The sequence below is a fragment of the Pelophylax lessonae genome (assembly GCF_965119305.1).
Source record: "Pelophylax lessonae genome assembly, chromosome: 1".
Classification (NCBI taxonomy): Eukaryota; Metazoa; Chordata; class Amphibia; order Anura; family Ranidae; genus Pelophylax; species Pelophylax lessonae.
Window position 1 is genome coordinate 360,268,781 of NC_138768.1, and position 18,580 is coordinate 360,287,360.

The 18,580-nt window shown below is 44.1% G+C and overlaps 1 protein-coding gene across 1 annotated transcript in view; it reads right to left on the minus strand.

Moving 5' to 3' along the window:
- The window catches only part of VPS13A (vacuolar protein sorting 13 homolog A), a 427,491-nt gene that overhangs the window by 75,745 nt on the left and 333,166 nt on the right, over window positions 1-18,580 (minus strand). Inside the window, exons 57-65 of the mRNA XM_082266808.1 lie at window positions 14,772-14,853; window positions 14,199-14,268; window positions 11,456-11,564; window positions 9,933-10,046; window positions 9,700-9,845; window positions 9,538-9,619; window positions 8,064-8,177; window positions 6,165-6,240; window positions 4,282-4,445 (exon numbers count right to left, since the gene is read on the minus strand). Coding sequence (XP_082122934.1) covers window positions 4,282-4,445; window positions 6,165-6,240; window positions 8,064-8,177; window positions 9,538-9,619; window positions 9,700-9,845; window positions 9,933-10,046; window positions 11,456-11,564; window positions 14,199-14,268; window positions 14,772-14,853 — 957 coding nt within the window. The remainder of the gene's footprint in view (window positions 1-4,281; window positions 4,446-6,164; window positions 6,241-8,063; window positions 8,178-9,537; window positions 9,620-9,699; window positions 9,846-9,932; window positions 10,047-11,455; window positions 11,565-14,198; window positions 14,269-14,771; window positions 14,854-18,580) is intronic.

Consider the following 18,580-nt stretch of genomic DNA (forward strand, 5'->3'; position numbering starts at 1 on the left):
CAATAGTGAATACCGGCCTCAGTGCCGAACCAGCCAGAGTGTATATATTGCGGGCCACAGCCTCCGCCTTCCTGTCAGCCGGATCCTTAAAGCCGGAGACTCTTCAACTGGATTCATGGTTGCCTTGTTCAATCTGGAAACCGGAGGGTCCACCACCAGTGGAACAGTCAACTTCTTAAAAAGGGACTCCTCATAGGGGTAACATCTAGAGAATCGCTTAGGGACCCCAAGGGGACGCTTTGGTCGCCCCCACTCTTTAGTGATAATTTTGTCAAAATAGGCAGGGAAAGGAAACACCTTTGCTGCTCTAGATGGCTTGTAAGTGTCAAAGGGAACCTGTGCCTTCGTCGCAGCTACGTCCTCCATCTTCAAGGTCTCACGCACACACTTACGTGCGCGGTTGCAGATGTGGAGGAATCATCCTCACTATCAGAGGAGACCAGGCGTGTGGTTGCAGACCCAGCAGAGTGACCCACATCCGTGGCGGCCAAATCAGATTCAGGATCTTAGGAGACAGATGAGGGAAGGGAAGGCGGGGGGTGCTTTTTGCTAGCCTGTCACCTGAAAGCCACCACCACCCGGGACACAAAGGACTCCAGGACTGTCGTCCGTGCATCGATGGATGGTTAGGACCCGGGGGGATCAAGTGGGGAGATGAGCGCTAAAGACTTCATGAGTCCCCAGGGGGACCCCACAAAAAGTGTGAAACACTGCAAAGGGAAAACCCCCACCCGCGCTGGTAGCACCACCCGGTCACCAGGCACAAGCACCAAGTGATCCTCAGCAGGATGGGAGAGCACCCCAACAGACTCACCACCCAGCAGAAACAGGCACCTGCAGCCACCAGGACAATCTGCACTCCAAGTGCAGCGATCAGGAAGTGAAAAGATCCAGGAGTCAGCACCAGGGGATGAGGAGGGGCTCCCACCGCTGAAATCGCCAACAGGGCTCTACTGTCACAGCTGATGCCATTTTCAATGGAAAACCACCACAAAAAGGCAGCTAGACTACACAAACGGCCGTTGTGCATAGAAACACACAGGCTACAGCAAAATGGAAGCTCCGCACGGCACCAGGAGGGATCCCTGAGCTACAAGGACAGACTCAGGGGGCCCTGGCAGGAGCCCCCACCAGGTCTACCCCGCAGTGTTGATCGTCCGGTCGCCAGCAGCACAGCCCCTTGCCCCCATCGCCAGCATAGCGCCTTGCCCCCACCCCAGGAAGTGGACCAGACCACCCACACAGCCGCAGCATATGTGGGAGGGGAGGTGGGGGGTAGAATGGGGGTCAGATGAAAGAAGGGTGCCTGATGGGAGAGAAGGGAAACCGGGGGTCCCACTGTCCCAAGGAGGGGCCCCCGTCCACTCCAAAGCCATCCAGGAACCAGGTGGGCACTGCTCCAGACGGAAACCCTCACCATCGAAATGAGGGCTGTGGGCCAGGAGGAACGTTGCGACTCGGGCCGAGACCCGGTCATATGCGACCTCACGAGGTGTTTAACTCACAGGCCAGGCCCTGTCCAGTGGGGCTATGTCGCGGCGGACCTAGCCCGTAGCTGAGGTCTGCGCGCTCTCGCTGGCCAGACTGAGGTGACCACTGGATCTAGATTATCCAGCCAGTCGCCCAGTCCGGCAGTTGATTGTAGATCCAACAAGAAAAACAAGGAGAAAAAAAAGTTCTAGCTGAAAAAAAATGTTTCCAGGACCAGAGATCCCAGCAAGGAACTAGGTCCTTACTCCTGACTAGGCAGAAAAAAAAACTGAGTACCTATAGCAGAGAGGGAGTATACCCCCTGGGACTGCCCATAGATTATTTTTCTGCCTAGTGTCCTACTCCTGTAGGGGGCAGTATAACCCAATGGTTATGAAGACCAGGAGATGTGCCCGTCAAACAAAAGAAAATACATTTCACTGAATAAAAAAAAACGAAACTGTAAAGTTAGCCCAAATTGTTGCATATTGTGAACGATATCAAGCCAAGTAAATAGATACCCCACATGTTATGGTTTAAAATTGCACACATTCGTGGAATGGCGACAAACTACGGTACTTAAAAATCTCCTTTTTGGAAAAATAAAAATCTCCATAGGCGACGCTTTAAATTTTTTTAACGGTTACCAGTTTAGAATTTTAGAGGATGTCTTTTTCTAGAATTATTGCTCTCGCTCTGATGATCGCGGCGATACCTCACGTGTGATTTGAACACCATTTGAACCCCAGACCCCTCCACTGCGTTTCAAAGTATTAAAAAGTATTAAAAACGCAGAAATCTGCATTTTTGAATACTGATACTTTTTTTAACCACTTTACCACCGGAGGATTTTGCTGTCTTCCGTCCAGGCCACTTTTTGCGATTCGGCGCCGTGCGACTTCAACTGACAATTGCGCGGTCGTGCGACGCCGTACCCAAACGAAATTTACGTCCTTTTTTTCTGATAAACAGAGCTTTCTTTTGGTGGTATTTGATCACCTGTGCGATTTTTACTTTTTGCGCTATAAACAAAAAAAGAGCGTTTATTTTGAAAAAATAACAATATTTTTAACATTTTTTTATATGAAATTCCCCCCAAAAAAGATGTAAAAACCAATTTTTTAAAAATTTTTGGCCAATTTGTTTTCTGCTACCTATGTTTGGTAAAAAAAAATCACAATAAGCGTATTTTGATTGGTTTGCGCAAAAGTTATTGCATTTACTAACAAAGGGAAAGATTTCTGTCATTTTTGGTGTTTTTTTTTTTAACGCGTAATGGCGGCGATCTGCGATTTTTTTTGTGGGACTGCGACATTGCGGCGGACAGATCGGACCCTTGACTGACATTTTTGACACTTTTGGGGTTACCAGTGACATTACTACAGTAATCAGTGCTATATATATGCACTGTTACTGTAAAAATGACACTGGCAGGGAAGGGGTTAATTTTATTGGAGAGGGAGGGGTTAATGTATGCCTGGTGCTTACTGACGTGTAGGGGGGGAGGGGCCTGAGTGAGTCATGGACAGATCGGATGTCCAGCTATGCTGAACAGTCCGATCTGTCACTCCCTGTGACTATGGAGATCTCCACACTAGATCCCCGTCGATCGGGGCAGAGCAGCGGCGATCGCCGCTGCTCCTCCCCTGGCCCGACTCCCGCTGTGAATGAAAACAGCGGGAGCGAGCCTCCGGCGGCGCGCAAGCGCCGCCCAGAAGGGGGAGTGTCCAGTCACGTTAATACTACGTGGCTGGACGATAACGAACCACTTTGCCGCAGTACTATTACCGTACTCGGTCGGCAAGTGGTTAAATCAGTGCCATTGGCAGCGAGTAAGCCGGAAGTGAGGTTGTGATGTCGCTTCTGGGTTACATGATCGGCCGACCCGATCAAAGCCAAATCCGGCTTTGTTCGGGACTCCAACCAGTTGGCGGACGTGCCGGCTGGTTGCTCGGGTCTCCCGGTGGTGACAGGATGCTGAGCCGCATCGGTTTTTACCTCCTGAGAGCCAACTGCTGGCTCTAAAAAACAGTACTGGGTTGACACTTCGGTTTGCGTAATGGTACATCGGTTTGCGGGAAGTGGTTAAAGTGATTGTAAAGTCTGTTTTTTTCCTATAAAAATAACAAACATGTTATACTTACCTGCTCTCTTGCAGTGGTTTTGGATGCTTCTCTTCTCTGGTCCCTCCCTCCTGTTGAGTGCCCCCACAGAAAGCAACTTGCTATGGGGGCACCCTGAGCGGATTCACAGCTCCCCGTGTCCATTCAGACACGAAGCCCCGACCCAGCCCTGTCCCCTCTCTCCCCTGATTGGCTACCTGACATTAAATAACAGCAGTGGAAGCCAATGGCGTGTTTCAGCCAATCAGGAGGGAGAATCTCGGATGGCTGAGAAAATTGTGGACATCGCTGGACAGAGAGGGACCTCAGGTAAGTAGTAGGGGGGCTGAGGGGAGCTGCTGCACACAGAAGGCTTTTTATCTTAATCCATAGAATGCATTAAAATAAAAAACCTTCATCCTTTACAACTCCTTTAAGCACCTTGTGTGTGTCTATTGTTGTGACTTAGATAAAAGGTCAGATCACATTTTATGGCAAAATACTGCAGAATTCCAAATAATTCCAAGAGGTTCACATACTTGCCACTGTAAGTGAACATGGGTACTGAATTGGCTTCTAGAGGTTACACATTCTGCAGATTTTTTTAGTATTCTTTACAATGTTGTATTAGTTAAGCCTTTAACAAAAACAATAAAAATGTTATTATTCTGTAATGTTTAAGGTAATTCAAAAGGAAAATTTTACTTACAGACACAAGGCCTTTACCTCCACGGGTAAGACCTTCCCTGATGCCACTTGGCTGTTTGTTCATGGCTTCTCTCCTCTTCTGCTGGTATTCTTCATCCATAGTAATGGCTGCTACACCTTTGGCCATCGCACTCGTGATTCGAGATGCAGCCCCAGCTAAACCACCTATTACAACAAACATATTACAACGAAAGTCAGAATCAGAATCTAAAGTGCCTTATATGCATTTCCAATGTCTTCTGGGTGAAAGGTAGTGGTAAAAAATAAACAATACACAGTGATCACCTTTTTATAAATTTGCAAATTTGTACAATGAAGCAAAGCTGTGTGACTCATTAGGCCAGCCCCTCCTGGATGGCCCCTCATCATCCTCCCTTCAGCAGCAGACTGGGCCTTTTCTGATTACTTTCAAAAGGAGGCACCAGAACAGGCTGGTTCAGAGCCACAGGTCACCTCAGGGACTACAACAACCAAGAGCTCTTGAATTTTGTCTTTTCGCAAGAGTCCAAGGCTTGTCTCACATGGCAGCATCCCAGGCCTCCAGCAGCAAAAACCCCTAAAAGTTTAGCAAAAAGACAACTGTGCAGAGGAGGACACAAAACCTGAAACTGCCTGTCAGCTAGGCTCCTGTCAGTGCAGGCATGTTTATATGGCTGGGGGTGTCAATTACAGCACAAGAACTTTGCTGAAACTATAGCTGACTGTATGGTCTGCAAAGCCTTGGGCCCTCCTGCTATACATACAGGGACAGGACTAACCTCAGAGCTTTCCTGAGTCACCTACATGGTGGTCACTTACAGTCTGATTTCAATCCATCATATAACTAAATGTCACAATGGTATGACTGTCTACATAGTTTGTGTCAACGGAACGGTTTGCATTTGTTAGTATGCTGGATGTTCTATTTCCCAAATATAATAAAACATGGGAGACGGCACTTTCTTTGACGCTTTGTCACAAGATCCCCTCCCTAGGAAACCTCTGTCAGCCAGTTGTTTATAAAGGTACAGCTTTCAGGCAATTCCTACTTTCGCAGCAATGACAACTTTTGGCTGGCAAGCTGTTGGAATTAGAGCATGCTCGGAGTGATACTTCTAAGCATGAAAATCTTGTTCGGTTTACACCTGAATGCCAATCAAAGAACTATTTTTTACACATTCTAAAAAAAACAAGAACATATATAGTGATTCTAATAGATGATCACAATCTGTTTATCTTGCAGTGAGAGCTGTGATTATCAATAATCCTCTGCATTTCTATACATTTTTCATATTTCCAGAGTGAAAGGTTTTCCCAAGCATGATCATATTTGGGCTACACCTGTATTTACTACAAATTTGATATTTTTCTAAAACACTGTATTCTGAGGGACCAAATCAAATCCTGTTTACGTATAATCTAAACAGATTAAAGCTGTCTCCGGGGCAGTTTTTTTTTTTTTAATAAAGCAAAAGCCTCAGGGCTTGCTCTTTCAGGTGTCCTAGCTTTCTTTCTGCCTTAGTTCCTCATAAAATGCTGCCTACCAACTGCGCTTGAAACGTCATTTACTTTTAAGAAGACCAGCCATCCCAGCTATGAATCTGGTGCCCTGTAGACTCCTCATCCCTGAACCATGGGAAAAAAAAGATCCTTAAATTGGGTGATGATATCACCTAGACATCAGAGAAGGTTTTCATGTCACGGGGAGAGTAAGTAAAAAGAAAAAAACGTGAGGTGGGAGAGGTGTGCTCTAGAGGAGAGGGGATTTGGCATAAAAAAACAAAATACTTGCCCAGAGATGAGCTTTAAGGAAATGGCAAGACTATATCCACAACCAGAGTCAGAATGCATGAAATCTCTGCTTATCTATGCCTGCATGCCTTAAAAGATCATTTGCTCACTTACCAACTGCTCCACCAACAAGTGCCTTTACTCCCAGTGCCATTCCTTCAACAAACTCTTCAGGACCTTGAATAGCTCCCTATGGGAAGGCATTAAAATAACATCATCATGAAAACAAGTCAGACTTTTCGGAGAAGAATGTTTCATGGATAATAAATGCATCAAAAAGGACACAGGCCACCATACGTAAAATGCTGAACACTGGGATGATAATTTTCAATCGCCAGCCAATTGGAGAATGCATTAGCATGAATACTACAGAATAAATGTATGGATTATTTAAATTCATGCTAAGCTAGCATTTAAAGTAATGAAACTGCAAAATTAATGAAAGAATTTTTATTCTGTTATAAATTGATAGTAGGGATAGACCGATTATTGGCCAATATATCAGGGGTCGATATGCAGTTTCCCCGATATATCGGTAATGGCCCTGGAACTGGCCGATATTTTTGTGATGTCATTCTGCCTTCTTGGGCCGCCTCCCTCACCTTGGACAGCCTCGTCTGGAGTCGGGACTAGTCTCGCTGGAGTGTATCACAGCCATACACCCACCCACAGCAGCCCGGTGCCAGCCAGCCACCCACCCACACAGGCCCTGTACCAGCGAGCCAGCCAGCCACCAACAAGCCCTGTACCAGCCAGCCAGCCACCCACAGGCCCTGTACCAGCCAACAACCGGCACTGTAACAGCCAGCCAGCAACCCACAGGCCCTGTACCCCCCAGTCACCCACAGGCCCTGTACCAGCCAGCCACCCACCCACCGCAGGGTGCCAGCCAGCTACCCACCCACCACAGGGGGCCAGACAGCCAGCCACACACAGGCTCTGTAGCAGCCAGCCACAGGCACTGTACCAGCCAGCCGCCCACAGGCCCTGTACCAGCCAGCCGCCCCCAGGCCCTGTACCAGCCAGCCACCCACAGGCCCTGTACCAGCCAGCCACCCACAGGCCCTGTACCAGCCAGCCACCCACAGGCCCTCTGCCAGCCACCTACCTACCACAGGGTGCCAGCCACCCACCGCAGGGTGCCAGCCAGCCATCCACCACAGGGTGCCAGCCAGCCACCCACCACAGGGTGCCAGCCAGCCACCCACCACAGGGTGCCAGAAAGCCAGCCACCCACCACAGGGTGCCAGCAAGCCAGCCATTAATAATTAAACAAAAATTAACATGTTCAGTACCAGATTTATGTAAAAAATTGTCTTTATTTTTCAAAACTTTAAATCTAGAAAATATTGGCCCATATCGGCCGATACCGATATGTTGTAACCATAATATCGGTATCGGCCCTGAAAAAACCATATCGGTCTATCCCTAATGGATAGTAAACTGGGGGAAATTTACTAAAGCTGGTTCACACAAAATCAGGTGTAGCTGTGCATAGTAAGCAATCAGCTTCCAGGTTTTATTGTCAAAGCTTTTTTGAACAAGCTGAATTTAGAAGTAGATTGGTTACTATGCACAGCTGCACCAGATTTTGTGTGCACCAGTTTTAGTAAATCTCCCCCACTTTGTCCCAACACTGGGATCTTGGTGAAAAGGCATTTTGGTCCACGGCTCCCATCACAGAGGCTTAGAGAATTCTACTCTAGTCTACGGTGACAAAGACCACATGCGGTTGCACCTTTTGTGCTGGTATTCTCTATGCCGAAATTACACAATGCTGAGACCCTGATGTTGGAAAAAATCTAGGTAAAAAAAAAATAGATCATCATATACTGTTAATTTTTGCATGTCTTATATTGCTCGTACCATTGTTAGTAAATCAACAAGAAAAATAAAAGCAGGCCAACATAACAAAATAAAAGCAGGCCAATACACAATAGCAATAAAAGCCATTATATCAAAGTAAAATACTAAAATGCACTCAAGATTTTGAGACACTGACACATGTATTACCTGGTAAGGCTCATAAAAGAAAGCTTCCACCCCCTCAGAAAGATCTCGAAATAAACCAAAGGGGTTCCCCAGCACATCAAGGCCAAGAACAAGAACGTACATTTGTTTAATGGCCTAAAAATGCAGAAAGACAGTTTGAAAAAAAATTATCAACAACCATGTTCAAGTCACTGAAGCCAACCTTTTTATTGAAAATTGTACATGTATCAAAAACATTAGAAGAGGGTTTTTTTTTTTTAGTAGTAGAGCGAAACAAACCAACTTGTGATTGGTTTGGAGAGGTCTGTGAATATTGATTTAATGTGGGGATCTGTTAACTTATGGAAATTTACACAATTCTTGTTTTGGGTGACCTCCCTTTTTGTAGTCTCCTGCAAGTTTTTTTGCATGTCTTCTCATTTTCTCTGTGCTTGCTCACTTTTCTGCAGCCATTTAGCTGGAATGATATAATTTTTAACAGCCCTTGTTCCTAACATTACCTATTCCTAAAACGGTCTTAACAGTTAACACACCCCCATCCCTTGACATACCACATACGTTGTTTTTTTTTTTATAGAGTAGGGAAGATGATAAAACCTCTTGCAGATTTACCATTTGTCCGTGATCTTTGAGAATAAAAGTAAGGGAAACCCCAAACTTTTTAGTACTATGCAATGCAAATCATCACTCCACAACCTAGACTGTGGAATTAAAACAATCTTTATTCTAAATAATGCTGCCCTGGTCAAATTTTTATGAAACTGGGGTGTCAAGGCTCAATTATAAGCACTTCTGTGATGATAACATAGTGCTCAATCACAAAAAATGTTTTTTTCAATAACAAGTCATTTTCTCAATTAAAAATTATTTTTGAGATAATGTTTGACTTAATAACTATGTTTTTGAAACTGAACGCCAGGAATTATCTTTATTATATACAGTTCTTATCTTGATCAGCTTGGCACAATGTGGTTTGCATATACCATAGCTGTTGGGCTGCTCGGGAAAGCTGAAAATCACTGTAGTAAATGGTGCTAATACAGTGATAGCCATCTCCCTGTCCTTAGCAAGTGGCTTCCTTTTTGCACACTTACCACAGGGAGTTGCTCTCTCGGCATTGCAGGCATTCACAGAACACCATTTTTTCAATGTATACAAGGTGTTTAACTGGTTGGACAAAGTAAAGCTTATGATGTTACCACCCCTCCACTCTACCCTGTCCATTCAGAATGTGCCTTGTATTCATTGAAAAAATACAAGCCATTCTATAAATGATAACAGTGCCGAGCGCACAAAAGAAGCCAATCACACAAAATCCCAGTAGGACCCAGACAACTGCGGCTATCATGCTGACTACTACATTGATAGTCAGCTTCTTCAACCCATCAGGTAGGAGATATGCATATTTGCATTGTGCCAAGCTGGATCAATGTAAACATGCAATCATTTTCTTGTGTTCAGCTGTAAGTATAGATGTATGTTAATAACTACTCACTTGTCGTGAATAATGTCTTATAACTTCCGACTGCAGCTCTTGTGTTGTGTAAACTTGGTTTTGAATCTCAAAAAAAGCCAGTCTAAAAAAATGAGAAATAGCATGAATATCGATAACTTGGAGACATTCTATCATATAGAAGTGCAGCTGTGGATCACATACTTGAACACAACATCCTGCACATCAGTCAGGGTAGCACCGATACTTTTCAGGAGAAGATTTAAAGATTGCACTGGTATAAGTTCTTTATCTCGAAGCTCTTTATTTCCATCATCTCCACCACTACTAAGGGAGAAGCTTAAATGCAGCTGCAATTAAAATAAATAAATAAAAAAGCAGATTAAAGTATGTAGCATATTTTTAATAAACAAAGTAACGTGTCCATCTTACATTACCTTTATAGGAGATATATGAAAATTCTCATACAAGCTGAGTTGGGAGGTATTAATAGAAGTCACTGTGCTCAATTCAGTTTGGAGGGACTCCACATCTTTTTTGAAGAGCACAACCTATTGAAGCATATTTCACATAATCAGGGAAAGTAGAGCACGATAACATTAAACAGGATGTGAACCACATTTCAAAACCAGCTTTGTCATTTTACAGTATTTTTGTTGGGCCAGTAGTACACTACCATTACATCCTTTCTTGTGTCTAATAGCCAACTGAAATCCTGTTGTTTACATTATGGTGACTGTGTGTACAGCTAATGGAGACTGCTGTTATCATTTAGCAGTACTTGTAAAGACTGTTATATCTGTTGAACAGGGATTGCCACTCACTGATCGAATTTTAGCTGGTTTGGCAGGGACTGGATGAATTTCAATCAGTGCATGGCCAGGAACCGGCCAAGAGTTGAAGCGTGTATGGTGGCAGGCTGAATGTACCAAGATGATCAATTAATCAACCTGGGTAAAACCAGCCTTCAGGATTTTACTTGCGATTATTATTAGTGGCTGGCATAGGTCTTCTTCCCGAGGGGACGGCTTCCCCAGCTGGGAGAAGTCAATGGTTTGGCAGGAGGGATTTCCGCATAAAAATAGCATGCGTTGATGGGGGAATCAACCAAATGTCTAAAGGGATCCAGAAAATAATCTAATCAAGATATTGCTACCTCTATAATTACCAATAAAGCTCTCAGTAGAAGACAATTCCAGCCAAGAGCTTTAACCACTATTCAACCTCTTATTTACTAAATCATGGGTAGTATGTTATACACTTAAGTGACCTAGATAACTCACTTACACTACAGTGCTCTGTTTTGACAATAAGTTGACAAGTGCAGGGGAATTAATAGTCAACTGTGGAATTAAGGGATCTATCGTATTCCTAAAATTGTTTCAGAGGACTAGTTAACTACCTGAAAAAAATAGCTATACACTTTTCAGCATCAGAAAAATTATCCTGAGGTATTATTTGCCTTTTTATGGCAATCTTAAAACCATTTCCCATATGAAATGATCTATTAAATGGTCAGTCCATCCAAAACCAATATGTCAGTATTTGGTAAATGCTGGAGAGTTAAACCCCTATTTTTTAGATTTCTTAGGGACTTGGTTAATGAAGCTTTCTTTTTGGTTCTTTTGAGTTTTTGGGTCTGTACATTTGCTTTGACTAATACAAATGAGGTCCTTCTCATTCTGCTGGGCTTAATTTATTATACAAACTGCAACAGGGGATACAGAATGCTGCAGAAGTGAGACCACCACCCAAAACACACTGGTGGACAGTAAAGAGTCAGGAAATATAGCAGGGAGATCTCACTGAGTATCCAAGACATAAATGAAGCCAGAGGCTAGCAGCATACCAGGCTCTACATATAAGTATATACATGTAAAATACTTCAGTAACAAAAGAACTGCATATCACATTTTAAAAAATTTAATAGAAAAAAAACTGTATTTTATTGCAACCCTACCTCCTGGTCATTAGACACATCTCCACTCTGAGTAAAAAGCTCTGCCAAGGCATACAAAAACCCCAGATCCAATCGCAGGTCCATTTCTTGAATTAAAACCTTGAAGTACCTGTTGGAAGAAAATAATAGTTTGTAGTACATACATTTCAGGGATTTAAATGCACAATAATAGTGGCTTGTGTTGACAGACTTTGGGCTTGTGCCAGTGGCATCAGTTTAAGAAGCTTCAAAGATTATTCACAATTCATCGCCAGGAGCATTTACCCTGCTGTTGACTTCCTTCTGACCTGCATATGGTCTACTTCAAGTGGGTTTCGCATTCCCATAGACTTGTGTGGGAATGCAAAACAAAATTTGAAGTAAGCAGAAGCCGGTAGACTCCGGCCCTAGGAGAGATTTAAAAAATTAGGATTTGAAACATATGTAAAATGTATAAACAATAGTGTTCCCCTAGTGCTTGTACATAGCTGAAGTGTTCACATCTGGCAGCGTTCAATTACTTCTCACCATATAGAGCACAGGAGATGTTAAGGCTGCATTAAACCCGTACAGGTCGCATTTTTAACCACTTGCCGACTGCCTAACGTAGATCTACGTCGGCAGTCAGCCCCTCACAGGCAAAGCGACGTAGGTCTACGTCGCCAGCCTGTGAGGGTCTAGGGAGCGAGCGCGCGCCGCCGGAGGCGCGGTCACGGAACCCCCCCCCCCGCGCGGTCACGGACCCCCCCCCCCCCCGCGCGTGTGACCGCAATCGTCGGGGGAGAGGGAGAAAGTCAGGCGGCTTGTGTAAACAAGCTGCCTGTCATTCTCCCCTGTGTATGAAGGATGATCATACTGTTCATACATCTGAAGCCACAGCCAATCACAGTAGAAAGCACGCCCCTAGGGACACACATAGCCCCTCCCTTTCAAAAAAAAGTTAACCCCTTCACTGCCAGTGTATTTTTACAGTAACAGTACATATGTATAGCACTGATTACTGTAGAAATGTCACTGGTAACCCCAAAAGTGTCAAAAATGTCAGTCAAGGGTCCGATCTGTCCGCCGCAATGTCGCAGTACCGCAAAAAAAAAAAAAAAATCGCAGATCGCCGCCATTATGCGTTAAAAAAAAAAAAAACAACAAAAATGACAAAAATCTTTCCCTTTGTTAGTAAACGCGATAACTTTTGCGCAAACCAATCAAAATACACTTTTTGCGATTTTTTTTACCAAACATAGGTAGCATAAAACAAATTGGCCCAAAATGTTAAAAAATTTGGATTTGGGGGGAATTTCATATAAAAAAATGTGAAAAATATTGCTATTTTTGCATAATTTACGCTCTTTTTTTGTTTATAGCGCATGATCAAAAAAAAAAAAATTGCACAGGTGATCAAATACCACCAAAAGAAAGCTCTGTTTGTGGGTAAAAAAGGACGCCAAATTCGTTTAGATACAGCATCGCAATTGTCCGTTAAAGTCACGCAAAATACCCCCTGGTCAGGAAGGGGGTAAAATCTTCGGGGCTTAAGTGGTTAAACTAAAAAACATTACCCTAAAATGTATACATGTTAAACAATAGAATTACATTAACAAAAAAAAGAGATAACTTACTACATTTTGCATTTGGCAGCAAATTGTGTACTCATTTCAGTTTAACCTTTAGAGCTCATTCACACTAGTGCAGTGACTGGCGTTTTCCTGCATCGGCCCAACCCAAGTTACCACAAGGGTACACAAAAACAAAAAGTGCTCAGTTTACGCTGCAAAAAAACCACTGGGTGTTGAGCAGTGCAGTGTGGAAAAATGCATTTCTCTGCAACAGACCAGAACTCACCTGAGGGCTCCATGTACAGTCCCTGTTTATACACAGCACAGCCAAGCTGTGGTACACTGAAATTAAGTCTTGAGAAAGAAAAAGTACAAGGTGTGATGTGCTTGAATGTGCATCGCCCTTTAACTGAGTGCAGGCCAGTGTAAACAGGCCCTAATAAAAACTGCATTTACCCTTTAAAGTATATTTTTCATATCTAAACAATATACAACATATCCAATTTTATAAAAACTGTATTTATCCTTTAAATTACATTTCAATTTTTTTAAATCCATATTTATAATACATCATATATTTATATATGAATTATTATATATTAATATTATTATGCAGAAGATTACCTGATAACTATGTGCAATTATTTCCCTCTAATACATTGGAGCACCCTCTCAGGGAAAAGTAAAAATGCTCCCTTGCTGTGGGGATGGTAAAGCAGTTTTACTTACCCAATCTTCCACTCCTACATCGGATATTTCACTACGCTGCGGCAGTGGACTATCCCTCAGCATTCTCACATCCAGTGTAGGGATATGACCCCTACATTAGTTTTAATGACTTTAGAGGGCATTCCAATGCCACAGCATAGGGGAGAAGAGGCTGCAGGAACTTGTCTGGCAGCACAGAGGAGCCTGTAGAAGCTGAGCATTGGGTCAAACTGCTTTTCTTGTTTCCCTACACATAAAATAACATTTATCTTTAATATAATTTTTACTTTCCTCAAAGTTTAGCTTCAATTTACATATATATATATATATATTTATTTGTTGGTGGGATTCAATCACAAACATTTTTATTTTGATACTAGTTTATGATGGTACCATCCTATGCTTTTGCTTGTACTCACTTGCTTTACTTTCTCTATATTAGACAAAAAATAAATGTGCTAAATGCCACAATAAAAACAAGTCTGAGCAATATTCTCACTTACTTTATTCGTGATATTTCAGAATGTCCGGCTGTTCTCATCACAATGCTCACATCAGTGAAAGGTTTTGGTTCTAAACAATATCAAATGTACATATGATGAGTCATGAACCTTTTTCTTTTTTTTTTTATCATTAAACCATTATCTTAGTATCACATTATACTATTTGAAATTAATTTGGCTTTGTTGTGGCATCTGTTCTGAAATAAAGTTATTCCTGTAAGGATGTAAACATAACTAGCTTTTCTGCAATGCCACTAAAATGACAAGAGTATCACTATCTGAAATTTAAATAAAATAATTAGGAAAACATGTCCCTAGTTACCATGAGTTAAGAAAATAACTGAGTACTCTCCCTATGCTGTTTGATGTTGATGTGGACTCCTTTGGAGATATCAATTATAATTGTTCTGGATTTGTCATTTGTATACCTGTTGCACAGGGTGCTTGTGGTTTTGAGCTCGCACCCTTTATTATCTTTGTCACGTTTGTCTTTTTCTTTTTCTGTTTTTGGTGGATGTTAAATGTGAAAAAGATTTTGCAAAAAATAAAAATAATGTAATTGAAAGAACAAACCTGAGTCCAAGGTCACAGACTTCGGTGGTTTTATTGGGTAAAATATAAAAGGAAATATGGCTCCAGGGATCTGATTTTGTATCTGTCAATAAAGCAAACATTAGCAATAACAAATAGGAATACTAAAAAAAAAAAAAAAAAAAAAAAATTGATTTTTGTAAGAACTTACCGTAAAATCCTTTTCTCTTAAGCTCATTGACAGACGTAGTCTTCTTGATTCTCAAGAGCTGGGTTATGTTGTCTCCGCAGGAGTAGGACTAGGCAGAATGACAAAACGTTCTGGCTCCACCCTAGGGGGCAGTCCCTGAGGGTATATCCTCCCTCTCTCTGCTACAGGGAATCAGTTCTGTTTAAAGCAGTACAGAGAAATTAACCCAACCCAACTCAATGATAGAGGGGCGGGTACTACGTCTGTCAATGAGCTTAAGAGAAAAGGATTTTACGGTAAGTTCTTACAAAAATCCATTTTTCTCTATCGCTCATTGACAGACGTAGTCTTCTTGATTCTCAAGAGCTGGGACATCCAGAAGCAGTGCCACAAATGAGGGGTGGGATTGACAAAATCAAATCCAATCTAGTAGGCCCAACCGGTGCCAAACTAGAAGTTTTAAAGGCTCATTATAAACAAAGAATGAGACTAAAGAAAAAATTTTCCAACGGAAAAAAACCCTCGAGGTAGACCACTGGTCTCCTCAAATTGCGGCCTGCAAAACCTTGCGGCCAAATGAGGCATCAGACGATGCCATTACATCAACTTTATAATGTTTAGAGAAGGTATGCACCGACGACCAGGTAGCCGCCTTGCACACCTGGACCACTGACGCCTGATGGCGAAAGGCCCATGACGCACTAAGTGCCCGAGTGGAGTGCGCCTTAACAGGGAACGGGGGCTCCCGACCCTTAATAGAATAAGCCTGCACTACCGTCTGTCTGATCCATCTGGAAATGGTCGCGGCAGGTGCAGGCAACCCCTTTTTGGGTCCATCTGGGATCACAAAAAGTGAATCCGTCTTGCGAAACGAGTCTGTCGTTTTCAAGTATACCCTGATCGCCCGGACCACATCCAAGGAGTGCAAAGCAAATTCCCGAGGATGACTGGGCTTAGGACACAGGGAAGGTAATACAATTTCTTCATTCAGATGAAATTCTGAAACTACTTTTGGTAGGAAGGATGGATTCGGACGAAGAACCACCTTATCTCTATGAACCACCAGATATGGTGAACGACAAGATAATGCGGCCAGTTCTGACACCCTGCGTGCAGAAGTAATAGCCACCAAGAAGGCCACCTTCTGGGACAACGTGGGTAGAGGAATCTCCCTAATATCTTCAAAGGGAGGTTTCTGAAGAACCGACAACACTAAATTAAGATCCCAGGGGGGTAACGGCGCGTGCACTGGCGGAGCCAGATGTCGCACCCCCTGGATGAAATTCCGCACCAAGGAATGAATAGCCAAAGGCTTCTGAAAGAAGATGGCTAATGCTGAGACCTGACCCTTGATAGTACTCAAGGCCAGTTTCTGCTCAACCCCTTGTTGCAGAAAAAACAATATTCGACTAATCGAATAAGACCGAGGACGGAACCCCAAAGGTTCACACCATGCAATGTAGGACTTCCATGTGCGATGATAAATCTTTCTGGAAGTCGCTTTCCTTGCTTCAACTAGAGTAGGAATAACTGAAGCTGACAAACCTTTGTCCTTCAGCACCTGGGTCTCAATAGCCAGGCCGTTAAAGCCAGCGATCGTAAAGCAGGATGGAGGATCGGTCCCTGAGACAGTAGATCCTCTCTGAGAGGAAATCTCCACGGGACGTCCGCCACCAGTCTGACCATGTCGGCGTACCAAGCTCGACGAGGCCAGTCCGGAGCTACCAGGATTACTGGGATTCCTTCCTCCTCTACCCTGCGAAGAAGTCTTGGCAGTAACGCGAGAGGAGGGAAGGCATATATTAGCTGGTATTGCCCCCACGGGGCGAACAGTGCGTCTGCGGTTTCTGCTAGAGGATCGCGGGAGCGAGCCACGAATCTCTGAACTTTCCTGTTGAATCGCGATGCCAACAGATCCACATCCGGGGTGCCCCACCGTAGGCACAACTGGTGGAAAACGTCTGGATGGAGGGACCATTCCCCCTGATCCAGGGTCTGACGGCTGAGATAATCTGCCTGCCAATTCTCCACCCCCGGAATGAACACCGCAGAGATTGCTGGAACAAATCGTTCCGCCCAGCGAAGAATGCAAGCCACTTCTTTGGCCGCTCGGACACTCTTGGTGCCCCCCTGGTGATTGACATAAGCCACGGCCGTGGCATTGTCCGACTGAATCCGAACCGGGCTGCCCTGGAGCTGCTCGGTCCAGTGAATCAGACAAAGTCTGATCGCTCTCAGTTCCAATACATTTATCGGTAATCTGGATTCTTCCGGGGACCAAAGTCCCTGGGCAGATAATTGACCGAGAATTCCTCCCCATCCGGATAGACTGGCATCCGTGGTCACTATCGTCCAATATATTGGCAGAAATGACTTTCCCTGGCTGAGCATTGGAGACCGAAGCCACCAAACCAGAGACTCTCTGGTCTGTTTGCTCAATCGTATCTGATTGTCCAGAGATTCCGGATTCCGATTCCATCTGAGGAGAATCTCTTGCTGAAGAATTCGGGTATGGGACTGGGCAAATGGGACTGCTTCGAATGAAGCCACCATCAACCCCAGAACCCTCATGCAAGTCCGAAGGGAAGACCAGCTGTTGGACAGTAACAACTGGACTGCTGATTGAATCTTTCGAAGTTTCCCTACCGGAAGAAACACTCTTGTCCTGACTGTGTCTAGAATTAGACCCAGATATTCGAGCCTCTGGGTGGGAACCAGAAAAGACTTTTGCTGGTTCACCAGCCACCCGAATTCCTGTAAAGAAATCATAGTAATTTCTATGTTTTGTAGCAAGGTCTGAGGAGACTCTGCATGAAGCAGAAGATCGTCTAGGTAACCTAGAATCGATATACCTCTTTGGCGCAGAAGTGCCAACATTGGGGCCAACACCTTTGTGAAGACCCGCGGAGCCGTGGCGAGACCGAAAGGTAACGCCACAAACTGATAGTGGTTCTCCTCTACGGAAAAGCGTAGAAAACGCTGATGTCCTGCGAAAATGGGAATGTGAAGATAGGCGTCCTTGATATCTATGGACGCTAGGACATCCCCTGGATGCAGGAAGGCTGCTACCGTGCGAATGGACTCCATTCTGAATCTTCTTATGTTGACGAAAGAATTGAGTGCTCTTAAGTCCAGAATTGGACGCACTTTGCCCTCTTTCCTGGGTATTGTAAACAGGTTTGAATAAAACCCTTGAAACCGTTCTGTCCAAGGAACGTGGACTACCACTCCTTGTTGTAGTAGATCTGTGACTGCTCTCCGCAGATCTTCTAGACGATCCGGAGATAGTCGGATATTGGAAGGGAAGAATCGCGCCGGTGGGAGAGATCGAAACTCGATCTTGTACCCTGACTTTATGACTTCGCAAACCCATTTGTCCGGGATTCTGGAAAGCCATGGATCCGGGAACCGGCGAAGACGTCCCCCCACCCCAGTTATGGGTGGGGGCGCACCTTCAGGCTTTGGATGGTTTATCTTCAGGTCTGGAGGGGGCGGGCTTTTGCTTGCCCGACCAACGACCCCTGACGCCTCCTGTAGGAACCTTGGAGGACTTAGTTTTTTCACCCGCTGGACGAAAAAACCTCTTGTGAGCAGAAAAAGAAGGCCCTCGTCTTTGACGAGTTCCTCTACCTTTAAAATTTTGCGGTAAAAAGGTGCTTTT